The following is a 26,768-nucleotide window of genomic DNA, read 5'->3' as shown; positions in this document are numbered from 1 at the left end:
TTGATGTTAAAAGAGTGGTGTTATGTCATGGAAACAGTCATGGTTGCGGGCATTTGTATTTGTAAACACACCTGACTTGTTTTAGATGAGTTAATCCAAAGAATAAGACTGCTTGAGCTTTTTTGACTGTCAAAGTCATTTTGCAACTGACTGTCAATTTCAAATTAATTTTTGGATGGAACTTGTAAAAAAATTGTGGTTTTCCTAACCAGTTATTTAAGCGATTCTTATCCTCTTAAGTGTATGAACACTAATTGATATTCCTTTTCGGCTAATTTGTTGAAAAGTGCACTTCTTTACCCTAACCCCCCTGAATTCTCCAAAATCCTTTTTGCAAATTGGAGGAATTTGCAGGATTGAGGTTACATGGCAAAGTGCGTTGCTGATTTTCGAAAGATGCACCGTGTCAAGGTCCTGGGCCAGACCTTGTGTTGTTTATGCTCAGCCGTGCGTAAATTTAGTCCTTGATTATACTTGACAACCTCCGTACTGCTCCAGGATGTCACTGCCTCTGCCTCAGCCTATTGACAGTCATAGCCGGAGGATTTTGCAGGATTCAGGCAGTGGTCATACCTCCATGGACCATATTCAAGAAATAACGGAGGAATTTGCAGGATTGAGGCTATATGCTATTTTTCCATGGGGCCAATTGGAGGACTTTGCAGGATTGAGGCTACATCCTAGCAAAAAGGCCTAGGGAGTTAGGGTTAAACATTTAAAAATTTGCCATGCTTTTCCGGATAAGGGAGGGTGCTGTTGGGTACTTGGGACTGGATGACTTGTGGTTGGACTTGTAATCTACTTGTGATTGGCTTGTGATTGACATGTGATTGACTTGACTGACATGTGATCAACTTTTGCTAATGTACGGCAGGTTTTGTACAAAAACACAAGTAGTACTATGTCAAATACGCACATGGCGAAAAATAACCTCAAAAGAAATAACCTCAAAAGAAATAACCTCAAAAGAAAACTCACCTGTCACAAAAACCTCCCAATGCATTTCATTCACTATGTGAAAAATGGCTGCAAGAGGTCCTTGACTCTTAATTCATGAGGGAACCACAACTTACAAAAATGATTCTCATGTAGAAAATTGTAGAAACCTAAGTTCACTGGTGCTATGTGTAACTAAGTACCTTACATGCCCACTAACTAAATGGCCACTGTGAAAATATGTGTGCTAAGCATGAATGAAATTGTGATCTTTAAAACAAACTATATTTGATTTACTTAATACAATTTAAACAATCAAAGTTGCTTTTCTAGTTCCTCCAAGTACCACAGAGAGGACAACTACTCGTGTGACAACTACAGAGGCCCCTTCAACAACTGCCCCACCTTCAACAACTGCCCCACCTTCAACGACTGCCCCACCCTCAACAACCAAGGAGGTAACAACAGTTGTGACCACTACCCCTGAATCTACCACAAAGGAAGTCACCACAATGCAGTCTACAACAGGTTAGATATGACATCATGTGGCATTTGGGTCTGATGTTGAAATGGTTGGACAGACTGTTTTTTTCTTTCCGTGTTTTCTGGTTTGTGAGTTTGAATTCCGCTTGAGTCTTGGAGCCTGACATGCCCTCTTTGGCAAGCAGCTGACAATCTAGGTTCCTCCACCTATTGAGCATGTCAACACATAGCTGTTTGGCTGTGAGCATATCCGTACAAGTAGGGAATGGAACCCTTTACCACTTGTATGAAATTGTATTACATTGTGTTTACTCCATAAATCAATAAAACTATAGAGTGCTAGGGCTGTTTGGGGAAGTTTGAGGATTGAATGACTTGACATTTGTTGGCACTTTGAGGGCTACTTACCCTCAAAGGGCTACTTAGCCCTCAAGGTTGAATATACTTTCCCAGACATTTATTTTTACGGCACATTTATATACAGATGCTTAAATTATATTAATCCATTATAAGATAAAACATTCAATAAGGGTGCTGAAATGCCTAAAATATAACAAGAATTTGCTGGATTGATCTGTACCACAATTTTCATGAACAAAAAAACACTGAAAGGAGATGGTGAATATTAATAGCTTATTATATTTTATGTTTATTATACTTTTACTATATTATATTGCTTTTAAACTATACTATTAAAAGTGACAAACATTTTGTCAATTGTGCAATAACAGAAGCCTCCACGACAGAGGCTAGAACCACTGTTGTGAGTACTACCGTTACTTCTACTGTACCATCAACTACTGAGGCACCATCAACTACTGAGGAGGTGACAACCACTGTTGTGTACACAACTACTCCAGAGTCAACTACAGTTGAAGAGACAACTACAGTACTGAGCACCACTGAAGAAAGTACAACAGGTAATTGAAGAACAATAAGTCTCTTTTACCAAGTGCTTCCATGAATTTGAAGGTTCAAGATTTGTTTATATTATGATCTTGATAAGGATACATTGTGACATGTTGTTTTTTTCTTTTAGACCTGGATAGTGGAATAGAATATAAGTTACTCATTGAAATAAAGATCAGCAAAGAGCAAAAGATTATTTTGTTTTCACCTAACTCAAATTGAAACTTTGTGGACTGTATCTTATAGGTCCTCCAAGTACAACGGAGAAGTCAACTACTCGTGTGACAACTACTGAGGCTCCCTCAACAACTGCCCCACCTTCAACAACTGCCCCACCTTCAACAACTGCCCCACCTTCAACAACTGCCCCACCTTCAACGACTGCCCCACCTTCAACGACCAAGGAGGTAACAACAGTTGTGACCACTACCCCTGAATCTACCACAAAGGAAGTCACCACAGTGGAGTCTACAACAGGTTAGAGTTTTTATACTTTTGCATTGGCAGCCTAAGGGTCAACTGGTTACAGAGACTGTTTCAGATTCTCTCTGTGTCATTGTTATAATGTGAATCCTGCACCCCCTACTTCCCATTCGTCTCGCTTTAGCAAGCACCTACAAAACAGGATTTTTAGTGTTGTATCCTGGCAAACCTGACTTTCCTAATTGTTGATAATTAAAAATACGCTACTTGAAAAAGTATAAATTCACAACTATGAATAGGGAATTCAGGGGTTATATATCCAGTCGGGATTTAATACACATGTACTTGTAAACAAACAATATCAAATTGCCAAAATGGTGTTTATAAAAGTTGACAAAGGGCAGAAAATGTTCATATGTCACATGAAATAATTAGCCTCACACTTTCTGAGAGTGAATTGATCTGTTTATTGACCACAAAGCAAGGATAAAAGTCCTCTAGTAATTGCAAGCATTCCATATGTTTTCTCCAAATTACTGATGACATTCAAGTTTAATTCATGTTCAATCTACATATGCTTTAAAGCTATAGTCCATCATTTTCAGCCATCCGAAAAGGTAACTGGCGTATTATTGTTGAGAAACATACTTGTTTGAAAGATAGTAAGTGGACTAAACTCCCTGTGAAATTAATCTTTCTGGCAAGCTATCATTTTGAAGTAATCAACGAAAGAAGGCCTTTCCAACGGTGCGTCTTAAGACGCACCGTAGGAAAATTTAAATTAGTAGTTCGTTTTGTTATTCGTGCAGCGCGCGCAAGCATTGGCACGACACACAGGCGCGCGCGGTTGCTATAATTCGTCAAATCAGTGCGCGACATCGCGTATAGCTGCAATTCAAAACAATTCAAAACATGATTCAGCAACTTTTGATTTGAAATTGAGATCGTAGAATGCTGTTTTTCTCGGAATATACAGCTGAAGCTGAGCTGAAACTTCATCAGGTTAGTTGTTCAGTATCCTTCATTAGATTTTGAGCACTTTTGTTGCTTCAAACGAACAAAATGCACAAATTACAAATGATGGACTATATCTTTAATATACATATAGACATATACATATCAACATGCATGGCCATGTACATGAATACAGTATATCCCTGCACAGGGTAGGCCTACAGTTTACATGCAAGGTGAAATGGTTGATTGTTCTCAAGTTGATACAGCCTGTTCTAAATGAATCAGCATTGAAATAGTATAACTTGACCATAAACAGAAGCCTCAACAACAGAAGCTAGAACCACTGTTGTGAGTACTACCGTTACTTCAACTGTACCATCAACTACTGAGGCACCATCAACTACTGAGGAGGTGACAACCACTGTTGTTTACACAACTACTCCAGAGTCAACTACAGTTGAAGAGACAACTACAGTACTGAGCACCACTGAAGAAAGTACAACAGGTAGAGACAGACTGTGTAGTGTGGAATTTTATTAAGGCTGAACTGAAAGAATCAATCAAAATCTTCAGAGAATTATTTTGAAGGTGCTTGGCTATTTGACATGAATTGAAAACATTTTGAATTTTAGTCTTCTACAAAGCAAACAAAAAAGAAAGAAAATTTGCTAATTTATATAAAAATTAGTGAGAAGATGGAAAAATTAGAAATGTTTTCTGTCCGTAATGCATATTTAAGCTCATGTCTTGCCTCATCATGACGTCACTTGTTGATGCACTCTTGTACTAGGTTGTCTTTGTCTCTAGATACCAAGTTCAAAGTCCATCCAATTACAGACAGTGTCAATTTTGTATAGAAATTAAAAAGAAAATTCACAAAAACAATCAGTCATCAAATCATCTTGATATCGCTTTGTGTTTTGCATACTAATAACATTAATTACAAACTAAGTTTCATAGCGATCTCACCTTCCCTTATATGATTTTGGTGAAATTATATTAACATCACGTATTTCTCGCAATTTTGTGCATATCTATGACCTACCGAACCTTCTACAAAAGAAGAATTTTTGATTGAAAGAATTGACATGCTCGAGATATACTAATAAGATGGGGGGGGGGGAATCAAAATTATATAGACAATAACAAGCTATTGTCATCATGACATGACCTTAGTTTTCACATGAAGTCCCTGTCTATGTGCTACAAAGTTTTAACCTAGCCAGACTTGTAATTCTGTAAATATAAGACTTTGAAAAGTACATTTTTAAGGTCATCATGTCATAAACCGGTTTCAACCAAAGAGATATCTTAATTTCCCATCACCAGCCAAAAAAGGGTATGTCTTCAGAAACAGATTTTGATATTTATATCAGCCGTGCGAAGCACGCTGATATAATGTGATCATCGCGTTTCTTTCTTTCTTTCTTCGGGCAAACGGTCGCTTGACCAAAAATAAAGTGCTACATCTGCCAAATTCCTTGGCAGATTTCAGCCATATTTGGACATGATCTTCCTTGAACCGAGTTCTATCTTAAGTGACCAGCATGTGAGGTTAATGGTCACCTAGTGGTCACTTTCTTCAAACATATAAAATGCTTCTTCTCCTACAGTCTTGACCCAATTAGTGTCAAACTTGGTCAGTTGCCTCTGTGGACCAAGCCTCATATGGGTTGTTCACAGAATTTGGCCAATGGTCACCTATTGGTCAAGAGGGGTCATTTCGTCAGCCGATTGTCAAACACTATGTGCAACGAGGAAACACAGTTTTGTTATCGGCTTGGTACGATGCCAGTTCGCATGCATTATGTGTATTCGAGGAAATGGAGTTATGGCAAGTTTTGTTTGATAAACTTGGTTAGCATACACTACGTGCAATGTGATACACAGATATGGTAGGATTTGTTATCGGCATGATTTGCTTGGAATACGTGCAATGTCAGAAAAGGAGATAAGGCAAGTTTTGTTATCAGCATGATTCGTTTGCAATATGTGAAATGTCAGAAACGTAGATATTATAAGTTATCCCACGAGCGCGAGTGGAACACGGAATAATGTAGTGCGTCTGTGTCCCACATACCACGAGGCCAAAGGCCGAGTGGTATGTGGGACACAGACGCACTACATTTTCCGTGTTCCACGAGCGCAAGCATGATAACGAATTTATCTTCAAGTGAACTTGACGCTCAGTACAGTTGGAACGAGCACGCTTTACACGGACATTCAGCAGTTTAGCATATGCAGCTGGAATGTCGCTCGCATCTTGGAACAGCGCAATATGCGGAGTGCGGTATGGACCGAGGCCGTGCTACATGGTTATATGTAGCACGGCTTGTTGCCATGGATCGACCAATCAGGATGGAGGATTCAAGTTTACTTGAAGATAAGACAGGTTTTGTTATTTGCTTGGCTAGCATACACTATGTGTAATGTGGGAAACACAGATATGGCAAGTTTTGTTACATCTGTGGTCATTTTGCTAAAATCTGCCGAATTTGGTGGCCAATTTCAGCCAAATTTGGACAGGATCTTCCTTGACTGCGTAAAGGTTGTCATGTATTCGGCCAGATATTCCGCCGCGTATTAAAAAAATACGGAGGCCAATAAACAACACTATTGCTGTGCTTAATTTTTAATGTTTAATGCAGATTCATCTACAGGCATTAACTACTGTTTCATGTATTGTCTCAGCGGCTATTTTATGTAATGTTTCGGCGGACTGAATGTCAAATGTTGTTGGTTACTTCCAAGCATTTTTGACAGTACGTGCGAGTCACTCCAGACCATAGAGTAAGGGACAGAAGAATACAGCGGTTTTGGCCGTTCCCTGTTCTCCGTTCGTTTCCCTAAGCTCGCGGTGAGCTAGGGCCTAGCGAGACGAGTACAGTGGGGGTATATCGACAGAGGTCGTTCCCTTCCCCCCCCCCCCCCCTGACCGTTTCAGCTAGCTCGGGGAGCTAGAAGAGGACGTTTTGTTTGGTATATCGACAGAGGTCGTTCCCTGCCCCTCGGCCGTCCTAAGCTATCTCGGTAGTGCGGCGACAAATGAGATAGCGGCGAGATATTCGTGGGCATATCGGCCGCTGGCCGTTCCCTTCCCTCGGCCACCTCGCCTGGCGTGTAAAGAGAAATTCCGTGGGGTACAGCGACCAGCAGTCGTTCCCTTCTCCTTGGCCGTTCTCAACTGCATTTATCTCAGTAGTACAATAGTACGAAAAGACAAGATAGCAGTGAGTCTCCCACGCAGGGACATCGCCATAGTTGGTTACGGTCATCCCGTGTTACGCGTTTTGACTGGCATCAAACATACATCCTACGGTATGGAACACTGTGAGGATACCGGTGATAAAACCCCCCGTGTAACCACGGCCCCCCAGGCGACCAGCCGTAAGGGTCCCGCGGTTAAAAAGGCCGCATCAAAGGCCACCAGCGTTCCCTAGGGTAAGACCCAAAAAGGGACCACTAGTCGCTCGATCACGCCACCGATCTCTGGACCATCGGCGTCACCTGGCGTCGATTTCCCGTAGTTTCACAGGAATTTCTTCGCCTCGTCCCCCCGGTCTGCTGGCTCCAGCAACCCTCGGGGACGACCAGTCACGGAGTGGTAAAAGGATTGAATCCTCACCGGCCCCGTCTGCGCGTTCATTGCGCTCCGAGCTCCCTGCTTCCACCCGTGCGGAATGGGCAGGACTCGTGGTGACCGACTTGCCTCCTCCCCCAATTAGGCACTTTACATACCGCACGAAGGCACTAAGAAGAAGTTAGAAGACCTTCCTCTTATGGGCAAAGACCTTTTCGGAGGCAAATTCCAGGAGATTCTGGAAGTTGAAGCCAAATGAATCAAAACAGCGGACAAACTGAGCTTGAAGAAGCCTTCAGCTACTAACAAGCCCAAGTTATCTGGCAAGAAGGCAACGAGAGGTGCTCCCCTCGTTTCGCCCTTCCCCTAAGAAACCATTCAAGCTCTTTCGCCAACAGACGGCCAAGGCATCAGCTGGTGCAATGGTTTCAGCTCCATGCCCTACTCTGCCCCTGCGCACCAGTATGTACAAACTAGCGGCCGGGGACATGGCGATGGGCCATTGGCCCCCCGCCTCGGTTGGCGGCGGTGACTCCCCCACGGAGCCGACCCCCACACTCAGGCTCGTTGGGGGTCGTCTCAGAAATTCTGGAGAGAGATCACCTGCGACGCAAGGGTGCTTTCTATAGTCAGCCACGGCTATCAACTAGAATCTACAAGCACCCCTTGGTCGGAAATATGTGTTCGCGAAACACTGGTTCCGACAAACACAGACAAAGGATTAGCTCTCGAACAAGATATCATCCCTTATCGAGAAGAGAGCAGTCCGCTTGGTACCACCAATGGAACAATTCATAGGCTTCCTGTCCTTCTTTCTAACACCAAAGAAGGTGGCTGGCTTAAACTGCTCAATAGGTTTGTCAGACCCAAGCGTTTCCAAATGGAAACACTCCATGTAGTTCTAGAGTCATTGCCCACGCCAGCGTGGGGGACGTCTTTAGACCTGAAAGACGCATACCTACATGTCCCCATCTTCCAAGAGCACTCCTGATTCCTACGTTTCCGGTTTCAGGAGCGCACTTACGAATTCACTGCCCTTCCCTTCGGGTTATCAACCTCGTCAAGAGTGTTTACCAGGGTTGTGCGGGCAGTTGCATCATGTCTTCGTCGAGAAAACAATGATTTTTATGGATCTCGATGACTGACTGATAGTGGGAAAATCAAAAGACGAAACTGCTCAAAATTTGAGAGATACTTATACGTTGACAACGAGGCTAGGCTTCATCATCAAGAGAAGAAGTCCCAACTAATCCCGTCCCAGGAAATCGCTTTTCTGGGAACAGAGATCAATCTACGCAGGGGCATAGCCGTCCCCACAGGGGAACGCGTTACCAGCCTGCGGAAGTGCGTCAAACTTTTTCTATCTGTTCAAGTCGCCCCAGCGCAAGCTTGGCTGAAACTTCTAGGGATCATGGCCAGCTAAGTGGACCTGGTCCCCTGGTGCGGATTTAGGATGCGTCCTTTGCAAATGCATCTTCTGGCACATGACTGACCCGAGACAGATCCAATCTCTCTAGTAATCTCGATCGACGAAGTCATTTGGCCACACCTTCGGTGGTGGCCATTGGAACAGAACATTCGGTGCAGATGGAGTTTCCCCAGAGGGGATCCTCACGCCATAATCTCCACTGACGCTTCCAACGAGGGCTGGGGAGCCTCCCCTCCCCCCTACATATCAATGTTCTATAGCTTTAGGCGCAGTCAACGCCTTACACCACTTCCAAGCAGACGCAGTGGGCCGGTCTGTTTTAATCAAGACCGACTACACGACAGTGGTAGCATATATTAACAAATGGGGCGGTACAAGGTCACCCCAGCTGTGCTACCTGACTTGGGAAATGTGTTAGTGGCTAACCAGACACAAAGTAGATCTACGTGTCATTCACGTTCCTGGTGCGGAAAACGACATAGCGGACTCTCTCTCCAGGGGCAAAATAATTCCCACAGAGTGGTCATCGAACAAGAGAATCGTAAGTCGGATCTTCTCGATCCTAGGTCGTCCACACATAGACTGGTGCACCTCCGCAATCAACACTCAGCTTGCGGTGTTCTGCTCGAGATCCCATCATCCTCAGGCATGGGCCTCGAACGCACTATCAGTAGACTGGACAAACATGTTCGCTTACGCCTTCCCTCCAATCTCAATCCTTACAAAGGTCATCGGGAAACTGGAGATAGACAGGTGCAAGATCCTACTGATCGCTCCCTTCTGGCCGCGCCAGCCCTGGTTTCTGTGACTGGTGAGGCTCCTACTGGGCTCCCCTCTAATCCTCCCAGATCGTCACGACCTACCCTTTTAGCCTCGGTCCCTGTTCCGACACCCGGCTCCAGGAGATCTCCACCTAGCGTGCTGGCCACTGTCAAGCGTGCTTACCGATCAGCAGGTCTTTCTGAAGACGCTGCAGCCCTGGCCGCAAAGGGACGTCGTCTTTCAACACCACGAATCTATGACAGTCGACTACGACATTATAGTAGGTGGTGCGAAGAACAGGCTGTGGATTCACTCTGTGCTTCTTTAAACCATTGTTCAGAATTTCTACTGTCATTGTTCAGAGCCAATTTGTCAGTAGGAATGGTGTGAAATTAACGATCAGCCGTAGCAGTAGTTCACACGGCTTCTCTGATGGCTCATACATTTCCTCTAATGTGGCGATCACTCACCTACTCCGTGGAATGTTCAATGAGAGGCTAACAGTCCGGAATCTAGTCCCATCCTGAGATCTGGGTTCGGTCCTGAAGTTTTTGGCCAAGGCTCCATACGAACCTTTGGGCCAGGCACCTCTCATTCACGTGTCAATAAAGCTAGCCTTTCTGCTCGCAAGGCTACTGTTAGGCGTAGCAGCGAGATCCACGCGCTGACTTTAGATCCGGGACGTATTCACTGGGAACCAGGCGGGGTCCGCCTGATCCCAAAAGCGTCCTTTTCTGACAAAAAATCAGACAGCAGGGTTTAGCCCTCCTGATATTTTCGTCCCAAAAAAATTGGGTCCACCTCCTCTGTCCCCGCAAACAAATTATGGCGTCCTGTGCGGTCCCTAAAATGGTATTTGGCACACACCTAAACCACTCAGGGGTGATTGCAGGCGGCTTTTTATTACAACCATGCAGCCGCATGGCCCCGACTCAAGGGACACCATTTTGCGTTGGGTAGTATCAGCAATCAAATTCGCTAACTCGGATAGGCCATCCAAAAGGGATGCTCCTGTCTGAGTCCTTGTCCAGGCCCATGACGTACGCGCCATAGCGACGTCCTGGACATTTTTTAGCGGGGTCCCTATCTCAAAAGTTTCACAGGCAGCATGCTGAAAGTCGGCCTCGACATTCACATCTTGCTACCTACGTGACATACTCCAGACTGGAGGTAACATGGGGAAGACGATACTGATATCTCACCAGTCCTTGTCTAAGAACCCTACCCTGCACAGTAGTCTTTCCGGCCTGGCCAGGAGACCAACTAGGCAGGTAATACATAACATGTATATTCAACCTAAATGGTTTAAATCATGATGTATATATATATATATACTGTTGTTTAACCATTTGGTTGAAGGGCGTCTCGCCTACCCGGCCACCAGTTGTCGGTGCCACTCTATGCATATGTAGTAGCTATTTGGGTAAGTGAATGAAGTAGACTCCCCCCCCCCCCCTCCCCCCACAGAAGTGTGGGACGAGTCTACGAGTGATACTTACCCAAATAGCTTCCCGCCCTCCTCTCCACTCTCGGCTCGCAATATGATGGTTTTTCACCTTTAGTGCGCGAGAAAAAAAGAGGAAGTATAATGGCGTATTCATGACGTAGCATAATGGGTAGGCCCCGAGAGGGCGCTCGTTGGTTGATTAAAACTTTTAGTGTTTGAGCCTGTCAGCTGAATAAATATGCATATGTAGTAGCTATTTGGGTAAGTATCACTCGTAGACTCGTCCCACACTTCTGTGGTGGGGGGGGGGGGGATTCATTGGCCGATATCAGCCAATTTTGGACAGGATCTTCCTTGACCCTAGTTCTACCTTAATTGACCAGCATTTGAGGTCAATGGTCACCTAGTGGTCACTGGTGGTAATTTTCTTATAAAAATACCAAATGCTTCTCGCACAGTATTGACCCAATTGATGTCAAACTCGGTCAGTTACATCTGTGGACCAAGCCTCATATGGGTTGTTCACAGAATTTGGCCAAAGGTCACCTAATGGTGAGTAGAGGTCATTTCACTGAAACAGGTCGAATGCTTTTTTGCCAAAATTCTTCACCTGATTGAACATTTTTTGTCAGTTACATGCTTAGCCCATACCCCATGCAGCATTTTAGTATATTTCAGGTAGTGGTCACTCAGTGGTCATTTTGCTATATCTGCCAAATATCGTGGCCGATACCAGCCAAATTTGGATAGTATCTTTCTTGACCTGAGTCATGGTCACTAGTGGTCATTTTCGTTAATATGCAAAATGCTTCTTTTCCCACAGTACCCAACAAATGTCAATGTTGGTCAGTTTTATATTTGAACCAAGCCTGGTTGTTCACAGAGTTTGGCCAATGGTCACTTAATGGTCAGTAGGGGTCATTTTATTGAAACAGGTAAACGCTTTTTCTTGCCAATATTCTTCACCAGATTTGAATATTTCTTTCGTCAATTACTGTACATGCTCAGCCCATACCCGTAGCACTTAAACAGTTAAGTGGATTTGGGAGCAATGGTCACCTTGTGGTCAGTGCGAGTCAGTATGCAGAAAAACCGATCAAACGGCTATTTAGGCGGATATCCGTGCTTCCTGAAGAACATAGCAATAGTTGGGTAATTCTGCGTGAAAATTTATTTAATCTTCAGAACTACAAGCATCTCAACCTCAAATGTGGTATCAAATAAGAGGGGACAACAAGACCTTTTACTTGATTGGTGTGCCATTGTAGGGAGTGTGGTAAAATATTTAGCTGTTTTGGTGTACACACCGAAACAGCTCTTGTTTTTGTTTTTTGGCTTTTTCGCAAAATTTGCGAAAAAGCCTTTCTTTTTGTTCTGATTTTTTTTGGCTTTTTCGCAAAATTTGCGAAAAAGCCTTTCTTTTTGTTCTGATTTTTTTTTTTTTTGGCGCCAAAAATCCCATAGACTTTGTACACGATTTTTCTCTGCAGCACTTTGGGTATTAATCTTTGTCAGACATCATTCAAAGTTGGCATAAGCATAGTCCCTATAGCACAGATGTGTCCCGAAGATTGACGTCATGGTGACTTCATCGACTAATTTATTACAGAATTTTGAATATTTAATTTTGCCCATAGACTTTGTACACAGAAATTTAAAAACAATTGTTGATTTTCAAAGGGTATTTTCGACTCTTTGCCAGTAATTCATTTACACCACTCTTTGTCGAAGCAAAGACCCTGATTCAAACAACATTGTGTGATGATGACGTCATGATAGCAATTAAATTGTGACACTTTTAATATTTAAAAATGCATAATAAATCAACCGTATGCGTCCGCAGCATTCTGTTGCCGGCAAGTGATAGAGTAGGTTGAAGTCTTTATTTCATTCAGTGTGCGTGCAATCACGTGACCCTTGCTTCCGGTCGTAAAAGCCGAAACCGGAAGTGGCTTATTATTTAAAAGTGGTAATAGATATGAACTAAAACACTGTGTTAGTCTCTTGGCTGATAGTATTCTTCAAAACACCTACCGATGACGTCATGCAATCTTCGAGCGCCCTCTAGCGACAGGTTGAAAATTTTCAAAAATGTATTTTGAATAAATGTCTGTGGCGAAGTTTGTCGGAATCGCCTAAATATTGGTGTATATGATGACCTTGACCCACTTAAGTCGTGCGCGAAGTTTTAGGCGTATGACGTCATCAGACCGGAAGTTATTATGAAAAGACCCCTTTTCCTTTGAAAATTCCTGAAAAATCAACCATGGAAGTTTTTATATTAGTTTTTACTTTAAATGTTGATTGAAGGGTAGATCTAAAACATTTCAAAGCTTCGAGGCAATAAGCGAACTCGGACATGCCCTGCGCACGCTTAAAACTTCAGGTTGACAATAGCTCTGCTCTAAAACATGCACAGAACGTCTATATGTACATTATACAAATATAACATGGTTTGAGGGTGGACAGTCGATATTCGCTCCCCGAGGTATTGGAAGTTGACAAACTAGTTCCCGAGGCGAAGCCGAGGGAACTAGTTTGTCAACTTCCAATACGGAGGGGAGCTAATATCGACTGTCCACTCGAAATAAACCATGTTATATTTGTTTTACTATACCTCATACATATTCAGTTGCCGAATTTTGTTTTATTATTATGCACCTAAAACAAAATTTGGGGAAACTTGTACAGCTCACCAAAAGATTCAACTTCAATTACTAGTTCGGTTCGTTTGCAATATAATACAGTTACTACAGTTGTAAATACAGTTGTTTGCAATGTGTACAACTTCTTTTGTACAGGAGACATCTTTACACGGTCTATACATTTTCTCCAGTACGGCATCATTGAGCTCTGTAAATTAACATTTACGCGAACCGTGCAACCCATGCATCTCTCCCGTGCGATGTTCGCGGGTGCGTACTGCACCCGTGCGACAGTTCCTCGATTGCTCTGTAAAGCGCATGCGTAGTAGACTGTCGCACTGGTAACCCTTGCGACAGTCTACTACGCATGCGTATTTACAATGTGCGTGAATCCTCGCAAGCGCATTTGGTAAACAGCAAGAATAACATCTGGCACGTGATGGTGAATTGACCTGTGAACGTTCGGCTCTCGATCATGAATATGTATGAGGTATAGTAAACACGTACTTTACGCACATACATCGTATGTCAGTCAGCCTGCAGAGCTTGTGTTGCCGAGGTCAAATCCTGTCCACATCACAGTGACCGTTTTAGCCGATTTTCGGCTAACTTTGACAGATTTTATGTTTATGCATGCACATAGTCAGGGACGTATAATAAAAAATCATGATGCCGAAAAGCCCTATGTAACGTATTTAAAGGTGCAGTTTTTCTGCAGTGGGATTTTCCACAAGTCTTTTCCAATACAACACTGATATCTTACTGAGTAGTTCTGAACTTCAGCCGAGAATTACTATGAGAAGGAAAGAGAAATCGTAGTTTTTTTCGTGCTGTCATTCGATTGAACATATTCCTAAGGGTCAGAATATCAAGTAATATTTCATAAAAATGTTTCAGTTCAAAGGCAAATTACAAATTTAAAGGTGCAATTTTTCTGCAGTGGGATTTTTTTAGCCCGTTAACTTTGTACACGTGTTAGCCCATTGACTTTGTACACGTTGTCAAGCCACCATTTCTATAACTTGGCAATCTGGAATCGTCATCAATGTTACAGCCAAAGAAGACCCTCATACAAAAATTATGCCAAGACTATGGCGTCATTATGACGTCATCACCAAATTTTTTTTATTGATTCTTGAAATTTACGTGCATATTATGAAGTCCTATGTCTACAGAACTGTAAGTCTGATTGGGTTGAAACTTGGTATGTGGCTAGACCGGGATGTGTTATAGGTAAACAAAAAAACAATTAGGTGATGCCATGATGACGTCATCCGGAGATTTTATATGAATATTAGAAGTTTTTGACCTTTTAGCCATATCTCATGAACGTAACATGCAAAATTCAAAATTCTTTGTGTATTTGGTCTGTTAGGTAAAAGGTATTTGCAGAAAATTTTGAAAAAAATATCTGACATCATTATGACATCATAAAAATGCAAATTTTCAAAATACATATAAGGAAAGGTCTGACTGTCATGAAACCTAGTGGGTAGGTAAATAATGGTACTAGTATACAAAGTTTAAAGTGACGTCATGATGACGTCATCGTTTGGTTATTATAATTTTTTAGATATTTCTAATTTTATTCTGCTTCCACAAGTTGCACACTTTCTTTCATCGGATTGACATTAAATTTGGTTCAAACCAAAATCACAATGACAAAATGGGCATTGAGAAGGGTCTTAAGGATGACATCATTGCAGGGCAAGTGACATCATTTGATAAAATTATACTTTAGGAATTATTTTAAGCGTTTTGAACAACCTTTAACTGCATGAAGCACTCTGAAAAGTGACTGGAAAAGGACAAACGAAACAAATATTTGTAAAATGCGAAAAAGCCCTGTGTTCTGTTTGCAAACAGACATACAACTCTAGTTTTTTTTTCTATTTTTGTTCCACTTTTTTTCCCATAGGATAACACGTGTTTTTGTTCTACAGGGCACTTTTTGACTTTTTTCAAATCCAATCGACTTCAAACCTGGCACACACTTAGACCACCATCTGAAGATGTATGCCGAATCATGACGTCATCATGACGTTATCACGTGTCATGTGACATCATCCTAAAAATGCATAATTTAAGGCCTTATATCTACAGAACCGCAAGTCTGATTTGGTTCAAACTTGGTATGCATGTATTCCGGGACGTGTTATAGACAAAAATTGCAGTGACGTCGTTATGACGTCATCATGTGATTTTATATGAATTATTCCATTTTGGACCTTTTAGTCATATCTCATCAACGGAACATGGTAAATTCAAAATTCTTTTTGTAAAAGGTTTAAGTCATAGATAGATACACAAAATTTCGTAAAATGTGTGACGTCATGACGTCATAAAAAACCGTGATTTTTGATTCACATATAAGGGTATGTCCGATCGTTATGAAGCTTGGTGGGTAGGTAGATATTGATAAAAACATTGAAAATCTGAAATGATGTCATCGTGACATAAAATTTTCAGTTGATGGTGGTGGCTTTCCTACTTATGCCATCTCGAACGGACCAAATTATTGAATTTCAACACAAAGCAAAATATTTTTAATTCAATCAAGTAGGGGAAAAGCTGTATGTTCTGTTTTCGACAGGCATACACTTCTACTTGATGTATTTATTGTTTTTAACAGTTTTTAAAAAGTCACTTTTGGGTGTGTTACAGAAGTAAGTTTCTTTGAGATGTTAAAAGTAATGTGATATTTTTTATGGAATTCATGTCATATATTGCATATTTTGTGTAAACATTAAAAGTGTTAGGCCTCTTGAGGGTAACAGTGAGTGGCTATGATATGTTTATATGCTTGGTATCTTTTTCGTGCAGCGGCACCCACAACAACTGAGACAACCACAGTCCGTGTATCCACCACTGAGGCTCCATCCACCACAGCTCCTCCATCCACCACTGAGGAAATCACCACAACTGTTGTGAGCACAACACCTGAGTCAACTACAACACAGACCACAACGGTGAAGTCAACCACAGGTAGTTTTATTTTCCAATATGTAAGAATGGTAATTGGCCTCGTGTTCAATACACAACATACCAGAAGGCTTGTTTAGTTGGAATCAAATGACATACTTGTTTGTTATTCTCGATCCTTACATCATCTGCTAGGATAGTGTGCACTTTATATTCATATTTGCTTTATTAAAGCATAAATTACATCCAAGTTATTAAAGAGATAATATAATAAGAAAGCTAATAGGGAATTTATGTTGTTTGGCTGTTAAATAATATCAATGTGTTAAAATGTGAGAAAAACTGAGTCTGGGGTCATGTAGATAAATACCTTTATGCAAGTAACAAGTTGCGACATAGGTTTCATGTGTGTTTATGGAGTCTATATTGGTTAAGCATTATTCCAACTTTGGCACATTATTCCAACTTTGGCACAAGTAATTCGGTCATTGGACATTTCTTTTGCAAAATGGACAATTTACAGAGCTTAACAAATATATATATATGTTTTGAGAGAGGAAAAAAAGGCTATTTTAATTTCGGGGTTGGGAAGTTTTTTATTTCAATTCGTACTGGACTTTGTGTAGACATATTAAGGAAGTTTGCATGCTTTGCCTTAAGAACTAAGCAGGCAGGAGTTCACTAGCTCGATTCCCACCCCAGTAAGCTTGTAAACTCACAAGCGCTTGGACATCACTCTGTATACAGTGCTTATGAAATGACATTGATGAAAGTCAAAAACACAGTATTAATTGTAAATATCACAACTTAGTCCCAAATTAAACTTAGGTTTTCTGAAACCGTTTTGTTTTTGTTTTGTTTTTAGTTTACAAATTAAAAAAAGTCTTTACCCCAGCAGACCTGTCTTAACAGGGGTGTCTGTCACTTCGTCCCAATACCAGTTCACCACATGTCACTTTTCCTCCAACCAGTTCAACATCATTACCATTTCGCCTCATTGCAACTTTGCCCCATTACCACTTGGAAGTGCCTCATACCATTTTGCCTCATCACAACTTCATAAATCACCATTTTGCCCCTTGCAGCTTCCCTCAAAATTAGAAGTTCAAATCATCTTGGAAGTGAAGCTTTACAATACATAGCACATGCTTTGTGTGTTTCATTTTTCATTTAATTTTTGAGTCCTAGGCTTAATCCTTTTCAATTCATTTCAATTAATTTATTATTCCCCATGATAAAAAATATATACAATTCTGCACACTGAGTGTCAAAAACAGTGACATTAAGGTTTAAAAACTTAAACCACAAATAAATAAATCAAAAACAAGTTACAGTCGCATGAAAACATGTGAAATATTTTTACGCATGAAATGTTTTTTTTTTAAATCTTGAGTTCTAAAGATAAATACTTAAAGCTTTATGTTGGAGTTTGAGGTTGTAATGTCATCACTTTTTTGTAGTAGCTGAGTACAGTCAGGTGTTGGTGCAGGGTTATTTTCAGAACCGTTTCCACGCTGATTGTGCTGCAACTGCGGCACGTAACAGGTGCCTGATTGTTTTGGTAACAAGGTTCTTACTTGGCTCTTTCTCCTTTCGGTACATTTTCAGCATTTTTAACTTGGCCTCTTTGAGTATTTTTCTGTTGTTTTCCTGAAAATTTCACATTAGATTAATTGCACTTTCAGCTTCATATTTTATATCAATATGCCTAAGAATGTTAATCAATTAAAACTCACAACAAACGTTTAAGACATCAAGCACGTTTTTGCACAGCCCTCTCAGAAAACATTTTGTTTCAACCAATATTTGAAAAATCTTACAATTTATTTGCAAAAATTAAATTGAAACTAGAAAAGCTATGGGGTGAAGTGTCAATGGGTGAAGTGGGACGAAGTGGCAGCGGGGTGAAGCGGTAAAGGGGTGATGTGGAAATGGGGCGTACTGACATGGGGCTGACATGGGGCGAAGCATAAGATGCAATGGGTCGTGCATAAGATGCCATCTTTCTTTACTACCAGCCTCTATTATGCAAGTTGGTCATATTCTTTCCTTTGTTTATCACAAGTACAACCCACAGAATCTACAACAATTGTTAGTACAGTCGGAACCACCACAGTACCATCAACAACTGGTGTGCCATCAACAACTGAGGAGGTTACCACCACAACTGTGATAAGCACCACTCCAGAAGTATCAACCACTGAGAAGGTCACAACAGTCGTTAGCACCACAGAAGCCTCCACAACTGGTGGGTAGGCCTATAGTTAACTTCGATCAACTGTTATTGTTGAGCCTTTGTCCGGGTCTTACTAGTATAGAAGAGTTTGCACAGATCAGCAGAAATTGATGAACAAATTGAATCCAAAATGAGGATACATAAGTTGATTATGAGTTTCTTGTTATATCTTTGATATCTACAGAGGTTCCACCAACCACAACTGAAAGGACAACCACACATGTTGTAACCACCAAGGAACCCTCTACCACTGCCCAGCCAACAACCACTGAAGAAGTATACACAACAGTTGTTACCACTACTCCTGAATCAACTACGGAAGAGAGAACAACTGCTCAGTCCACAACAGGTAATATTAAACAAAAAACAACATGGCTGAGGACTTTCTGGACCACATGTATTTTTTTTCCTTTGACTACCCCCTCCCCCCCTCCCTGATGCAAAGGAAAGGGAGTAGAGCAGGCAAAATTTGTCTAATCGTTTGAGGGATAAATTCTGAGGCGGTGTTTAAGTAAGGGTTGGAAAGGGCGTGTCAAAGTTACATTGGAAAGAATGCGTATAACTGAGGCGATGGTGTGGTGATATAGCTTGCGACGTCAGTTCAGTCTAGAGCAATTTTAAATGGTTCAGCTTTAAAAAAAAAATATATATATATATAGCTTTATGTAAACGTTAGAAATGTTTTATTTGCTGGCAGCTAGAGTTTTTGCTCATGGAGTTTTACCCCTGGTTTTTAATCCAGTGGGGGTTTTGAGGAGTGTGTTACTGTGTTTTGTAATTAAACAATTAAAGAGCCAGCTCCAACTGGTTAACTGCCCCTTGGCAAGCCGTATCCTATACTGTAGTAATATGGTGTATATTAATTGGTGTTGTGTCCATTGGAAAGGAGGTATCATTAGAATTATATTTATAAGGGAGGTGAGAACTTAATGAAGCACTATCTGTCTAATTATTACAGAGATGGAAACCACGAGAGCATCTACGACTCGAGAAGTAACCACAACCGCAGGGTTGACAACTGCGGAACTTACCACCATTGCTGTGACCTCTTCTACACCACAGCAAACAACCACAGAGGAGTTGACCACTGTGTTGGTAACTACATTGGCAGGCACGACAGGTATTAAATAGTATACAAATATTGAGTGGCTCAGAGTGAAATGGGGGTAAAATCTACTGAGCAAAAATTTTCCTCCCCTTTCACAATTTAAAGCCACTCAATATTTGTTTTATTTAACTGGCATATAGATCCTTGTCATTTGATATATTTGAAATGTTATTTCAATATAAAATTGGTGGAAATTTTATTTCTCTCTTCCAAATCACCCCATCATGAAAATGTTAGAACCCAACTCTGTATAGCACTGGCTCTTTGGAACAGTACCCGCTACGTGCATTGTTGAACGCGCACATCAACATGCATTTTGCACACAAATACCGCGTCATGGAACAAGAATATATGATCCTAATTGCTGAATAGTATTCCGCATTCCCCATGCGCGAACATGGCGAATGGGACTTTTTGAGCCCCGGCGTGGAATGGGAGCAATAGCAAATGTTGCGTGATGTAAGTTCCACCAATCAAATGACAAGGATCTGTATGTCAGTTATGTACTAGGCCCCGACAGACGAACTTTGGCAACTAGATCTGCATAAATGACATTTAACATAAGCATCCCCATTTTCTTTTCTGTTTATTTCTCTATCTAGTTCAAAGTACTTGAATTTGAAACTGTTCAGTTTAATCTTGTTGTTTTTTCATGGCTTTGCTGGTTTTATTTAAATACTGATATGTTTATATGCTTGGTATCTCTTTTGTGCAGCGGCACCCACAACAACTGAGACAACCACAGTCCGTTTATCCACCACTGAGGCTCCATCCACCACAGCTCCTCCATCCACCACTGAGGAAATCACCACAACTGTTGTGAGCACAACACCTGAGTCAACTACAACACAGACCACAACGGTGAAGTCAACCACAGGTAATGTTTATTTTAGACTTAAATTGTCAAAGTTATTCAAGCTTAATTTCACAAAGTTCCCTTAAAAATGCTACATTTATATTTTTCTTACTGTAAAGCAATAAGGACCAGATTTTATCTTACTGTCTTGTGCCAGGAATCGATAAGATTAACTTTACCAATCAGCATATCCTATACCCAAACCAAAACAATTCAAGGGGCTTGTTGCATCCTGGAATAAAATGCACTTAAATGTTCAAAACCTGAGAAATTTGAAGAGGTTAAAACATCATTTATATAACCAATACTTTTTGCATTCTCGTCAACTAAAGGTGCTTCTACAACAGAAAAAACAACAACCCAAACGACTTCTAAAATTGCCACCACAATCCCTTCAACTTCTACAGCCCCAACAACTACTGAGAAAAAGACCACCATAGTTGTTTCTACAACTACCCCTGAATCTACAACTGAGGAAGAAACCACGACCATAGCGACAACACAGGAATCTACCACTGGTATGTTGAATAACGATCATATCTTATTGAAATCAAAGACAGAAATTTATAATGGCTAATTTGCATGTCATCCTTCCATCCTTTGGGAACTGAATTGATAAGCAAATCCTCACCAAAATTTAAATCTACTCAGTGTCCAAGACAAGTTAATTAAGCTATGTTAATTCTGTGATGTCGAATGTTTGTAACACATGGCTGCAAAATATATGTAAAGAGTTACATGACAGGTAAATCTTTGCACTTTGTAAAAAAAATGTTTCAAAGCAGAAGTTTCTTCGACCACTGAAGTGATCACTACACGTATCTCTACCACAGAGGCCCCTTCAACTACCCTTGGGCTGTCAACAACTGCCTTGCCATCAACCACAGCTCAGCCCTCCACAACCAAGGAAGTAACCACAGTTGTTAGCACCACCCCTGAGGCGACAGCAACCGAAACGACCACAGTGGAAACTACCACCTGTAAATGGCTTTGATCTTTTTATCAATGGATAGAGTTTGGTTCCCATTATATTGTTTATTTTCTCAACTTGTGGCCTGAAGACCAACTTACAAAATACAAGAGACAAAAAAATATTTGTGCACATGCAATGCACAAAAAAAATGTTGGTGGAAAAAACGCTCATACAACAGTAAAAATACAACAAGATTTACTTATGTTTGTGGACAAACACATGGCTGTTTCGACATTTCGTTAATGTATGTTCAAGTCGAGTTATAGACTGATAGTTACCTGTATTACACATCCCAACGTAGGTACATACCAAGTTACAACACAATCAGACCTATAGTTCTGTTGATATAGTCTTAAGAAGCCTATTGACATCTTTCATTTCGGTTAAGGACAGGCCCGGATTATCACGTAGGCAACTGTGCCTAGGGCCTACGAAAAATTGAGGGCCTACGAAAATACCGCAGTGTGCCACAGGCCTACCCACTCACACACAGAGAAAAGTTTTTATAAGGTTTTAGGGTCTCTCTCAGAATTGTCGATTTCACCAACTGACGCTGTTTCAGCATGTAGGCAAACATATATACGCCCTACTCTGTCGTTCTGAAGCACAATGCCATTCATGGGCGTCGAACGATGGGGGACGGGAGACATGTCGTTCCCCTCCCCAACTATTCTCGTCCCCGAATAAAAAGATCGACTACATTTTGATTTTATAGCTCCGAATAACTAATTCAGTGACCCCTAACTTGAAAATGATGTATAAATGATGATCTTGTGCTAAAAAAAAAAAAGTGGTCAAAAATTGCCTCAGATCGCACCACAGAGCGTCTAGAATAAAAAAATAAATAAATAAAAAAAAAAATCGGAGTAGGGCCTACGGAACACTGGTTCCTAGGGCCTACGAAACACTTAATACGGGCCTGATTAGGGACACTGTGTTTTTACAAAACTGCCAGCGGGATTGCCAGAGGGATTGCGCAAGTCTCACATGCAGTATTTTTTTTGTCCAACTTATACACGATATAACAAAACAATTGTTGACTGCTGCGATGTGGGATATATAGTTTTTAACCCCTTCGGGGCGCCCCTCAGGAGTTAAACACAGCATATCCCACATAGCAGCAGTCAACAATTGTTAAATATGTAATAACAATAATAATAATGCCATTTCAAAATGCCTTCCATTTATATCACCTACTGGTACTGAACAAGCATTACAATAGAAATAAACATTTAATAAGGTAATTCCAATATTGGAAGTACTAAAAAAAACATGCAATTTCATGTTTCCATTCAAAACATATAGAAAATAGAAGGTTTCTTGTTTTGATATGTGTTACTTTTGTTACTGTTTCTCAAATTCCAATGATGGAATGATGCTTATTGTTTTGCAAGTCTGTTACTCCCATTCTTGTTTGCTCTTTATTTCTTCGGGCAGTGATTTCTACTACAGAGGAATTAACGACTACAACCATCGTAACAACTCAAGAAAGAACCACTGTGCCAACAACCACTGAGACCCCAAGTACTACCGAGGAAGTGACAACCACAACGTTGATCACCACATCTCCTGAGTTAACAACAACAGAGGAGTCAACAACAGTAGTCACTACCACTCAAGCACCACCCACCACAGGTACACAGTTTGACCCTCAACTCTTCTCAATATTTCGTACCCAACCTTTGAATCTTAAACAGTATTAAGTTGCACTGTAAGGGTGTTGTATCTCCCCTAAGTTTCTCATAATCCATTTGATTTAGTTGGCAAGTTTGAGTAATGTTGTTTTTTTTTTTCCATCCACGTTAGGATTAATAACTACCGAAGCCCCATCAACTACTGTGAAAGAAACCACTAAGGTGACAACAGAGGGTGAGTTTCTTAAGTGGTATTATAATCCTATTTTTCCACAGGTCTAAGTCAATTCTAAATCATTATTGAATATATCCTTGAAATAAATAAAGCTGAATGGTTTGTTAGCAGGTGACCTATAATGTCATCTTCTTATTGTTGAAACAGTAAAATCTTATACTAGGTCAATTGACTTGCCAAATTTGACAGCTGTTCATACATTTGATTGTAATAAATATGCGCTTAACTATTGATTCTGACTCATTGTTATTTAAGGGCCAACAACAGTGAAATCTACTACGACTGAGAAAGTGACCACCTCAGAAGGAACAACTGTGACTGTCACAGAAACTACCACAGAAGGTGGAACAACTGTAACTGTAACAACAGCAGGGAACGGACGTAATGCACATTTTATTTGATTTTTTTCCCCTTTAATTTTATTTGAATGCAACACTTCTCAACTCACTGAATAAGATCCAGAACTTGGTTCTTGTCCAGAATAAATATTTTCATGTCCAGAATGAATATTTTCTCTTGACAACAATGAAATAATAATTGTGCTTTGTACCTTTTCTCAATTTTGCAGCCCCACCTGTCTGCAAATTTAATGATCAGGAGTATAACGTAAGTGAATTCCAGTTTTTGTTAAAACCTTTAATAAAAAGATGTAATATCTTTTGAACGTATTGTTTCAGCATTACACAGTTTCCGTGTACACTTCATGCACTGGCCATTTTGGAAGAAGAAAAAAACGACATCTGTAATAATAGACCGATCCATAAGGCCTCATCCACTGGGCACGTGGGCTGTCACATAACGCGCCTCTCTCCCACGTGCTAACCACACTTGTCATGATACAAGTAACACTCATGCTAACTTTTGTCAGTCAGCGGGTTGTATGAATACAAACTTGCAAATGCTAAGAAGTTTAAGCAAAAATTAAAAACTCAACTCAACAGCATTTTTTGTTGGAATCTGTCAGGATTGGATACAGTACCCCTAAACTGACAGTCTTTTACATTGGGTTGGTACACCTCCAGAATCAAAGTCGGAAATATGTGTGTGTTGTTTCCCATGGTGTTGGAATTTGCCGGGGGGGGGGTATGGTTTCTAGTAAATCATGCCAGGGGGTTAAGGAAAAAGCAAATGCTTGAATCTCGTATGAATACAACTTTTCTTTTCACTTGACAACAGGTAGCAAATGCTTTTTTACTCTTGGATTGTGTGCGTGGATGAATGATTGTCATTAATCGGATCTTTGTTGTGTGTACGAACTGGCACAGGATTTATACATAGGGTAACAGTCCAAATCAATGTGATACATAAAGTAGTTAATTTGATCAACTGCAGCAAAAATTATGAAGACAATTTTCACCAGCTGCAGAATACAGAAAGTATACTTTCACCATTCATGCAAATTGTAAAGCTCCACAGTGTCCTGGTAGAGAAAGTCACTGTTACATAAAAAAAATTATAGACACATTTGAAAGCTGGTAAAATCATACCAAAATTCCACATACAAAGCTTTTTGTGTATTGAAATATGCACAGAAGCATTTACTTTATATATCAAGGTCCCCAACCCAGTCTTGACAGATAACCAGTAAATACTTGAAATCTAAAGCATTTTGTGCTCCTTTTTATTCATACAAAACGAAATATACGCTAGCAAAAGCTAAAAAGTAAAAACTTTCAGATTTTAGCATATGCGTTTTTGATGCAAGTGAATACATAAAAATTGGTAGTAATTGCAAATGCTATTTTTTTTTTCATACGACCCATTAACACACGGTTGGTTATAATAATAATAATTCCGGAGTCTCTATATTGCGCACGTATCTTCTAACAACTAGGTACTCAAGGCGCTGGAAATTATGTCAATTATTAAAGAAAGGTTATGAGAAATATGAGACCCATTATGGTTTATTAAGGGGCTGAGGCGCATGTTGCAGCCACTGTCGGAAAAAAACAGGGCAAACCCCCTTCACTTAGCGATAAGTGTTACTGGGTTCTTTAACGTGCATTTCACAACACACGTCCCATCCGAAGGACGAATCAATAATGCTAAAGTGCCTTGCTCAAGAGCACAAGCACCATGTTCCCACGGACAGGATTGGAACCCATGTACTACGGCACATGAGTTGAACAACGTAACCACTGGACCACAGCACCCCACACGGTTGGTCAAACATCATTTGGAGAAAAGCGGGTAGGGTTAATGCTAAATGTAAAAACGACAATCCTGTCTCGGGAACATTCAGAAGGAAAAATCAGATGCCTAAATGTCTGGGAAATTTGACTTACATAAATGTTTTTGTCCACTTCTATCACACAGAAAGGCGAATTCATACCCACTGGTAGACCTTGTACTGTGCTTATTTGCGGAGAGGATGGAAATATTATACCAGAGGATGTAATCTGTAACCGAACATGTCCGAATGTAAGTGTACGATAGCAGGCAGCACAATCTGTCTTGTTTGAACATTTAGGCCTACAAAAAATTTCAGCAGGTTCAAACCTTTTCAAAACTTTTCAAAACAGTACCAACGTTGAAAACTGTAGCATTGTCTATACAAACTAAGTTATTTAATAGATACGAATAGTAACATAGATGATTATGCCCACGGTTGATGACAATGTATTTTTTTTAAAACCATTGCTATGACGTCACACTATTGTTAAAAGTGTGGATTCGGAACTACGAATCTGTTACGCTGGTCACAAAGTGTGGATTCGGAACGAAGAATCTTTAGTAAAGTGTGGATTCGGAATTACGAATCCACACTTTGAACACGTCAGACAATTGTTCTCTGTAATGAGCATTAATAGGACCGTCTGCGTGAAAATTCCCTTCCGAAATTATCAATGCATCTTCCCTGTCAGATTCTTCGCCGTCACTGCAAAACCTATTTCGAGTCGGAAAGAAATCATCGTCTGAACTATCAATTTATCAACGGAAGGAGTCGGGACAAATGTTGCAACCTAACGCCACTTTTTTTCTCCATATATCATCTCAATGAAGGGAATTCATTGCAAAAATGATAATAAGACATGAATCTGGGACTGAGAAATATCTCCAATTTTGTTAGGAAATACTTTAAAAAAAATTTCTTGACCTCTCCATAAGACTTTGTACACAATCGCGGAAGTGGCGGCAGGTTGCAACATTTATCCCTAGTCTTTTCATCTCCACTCACTGTTAATGCCAATACTTCTTTTGACGCAATGGTTTAAGTCGAAGAATACACCTGC

The 26,768-nt window shown here is 40.6% G+C and overlaps 1 protein-coding gene across 1 annotated transcript in view; it reads left to right on the top strand.

Annotated features, from left to right (window-relative positions):
• Positions 1-26,768, top strand: part of LOC119736869 (mucin-5AC-like) — a 36,214-nt gene that overhangs the window by 1,699 nt on the left and 7,747 nt on the right. The window contains exons 2-17 of the mRNA XM_038210878.1: positions 1,270-1,464; positions 2,151-2,339; positions 2,575-2,805; positions 4,025-4,213; positions 16,395-16,556; positions 18,559-18,741; positions 18,914-19,078; positions 19,688-19,849; positions 20,553-20,714; positions 21,026-21,211; positions 21,527-21,673; positions 23,104-23,301; positions 23,473-23,535; positions 23,791-23,916; positions 24,104-24,141; positions 25,852-25,956. Of these exons, the coding sequence (XP_038066806.1) occupies positions 1,270-1,464; positions 2,151-2,339; positions 2,575-2,805; positions 4,025-4,213; positions 16,395-16,556; positions 18,559-18,741; positions 18,914-19,078; positions 19,688-19,849; positions 20,553-20,714; positions 21,026-21,211; positions 21,527-21,673; positions 23,104-23,301; positions 23,473-23,535; positions 23,791-23,916; positions 24,104-24,141; positions 25,852-25,956 (2,501 nt within the window). The remainder of the gene's footprint in view (positions 1-1,269; positions 1,465-2,150; positions 2,340-2,574; positions 2,806-4,024; positions 4,214-16,394; positions 16,557-18,558; positions 18,742-18,913; positions 19,079-19,687; positions 19,850-20,552; positions 20,715-21,025; positions 21,212-21,526; positions 21,674-23,103; positions 23,302-23,472; positions 23,536-23,790; positions 23,917-24,103; positions 24,142-25,851; positions 25,957-26,768) is intronic.

This window comes from Patiria miniata, unplaced genomic scaffold (assembly GCF_015706575.1).
Source record: "Patiria miniata isolate m_02_andy unplaced genomic scaffold, ASM1570657v1 HiC_scaffold_3, whole genome shotgun sequence".
Taxonomy (NCBI): domain Eukaryota; kingdom Metazoa; phylum Echinodermata; class Asteroidea; order Valvatida; family Asterinidae; genus Patiria; species Patiria miniata.
This window is presented reverse-complemented; position numbering and strand designations above follow the sequence as displayed.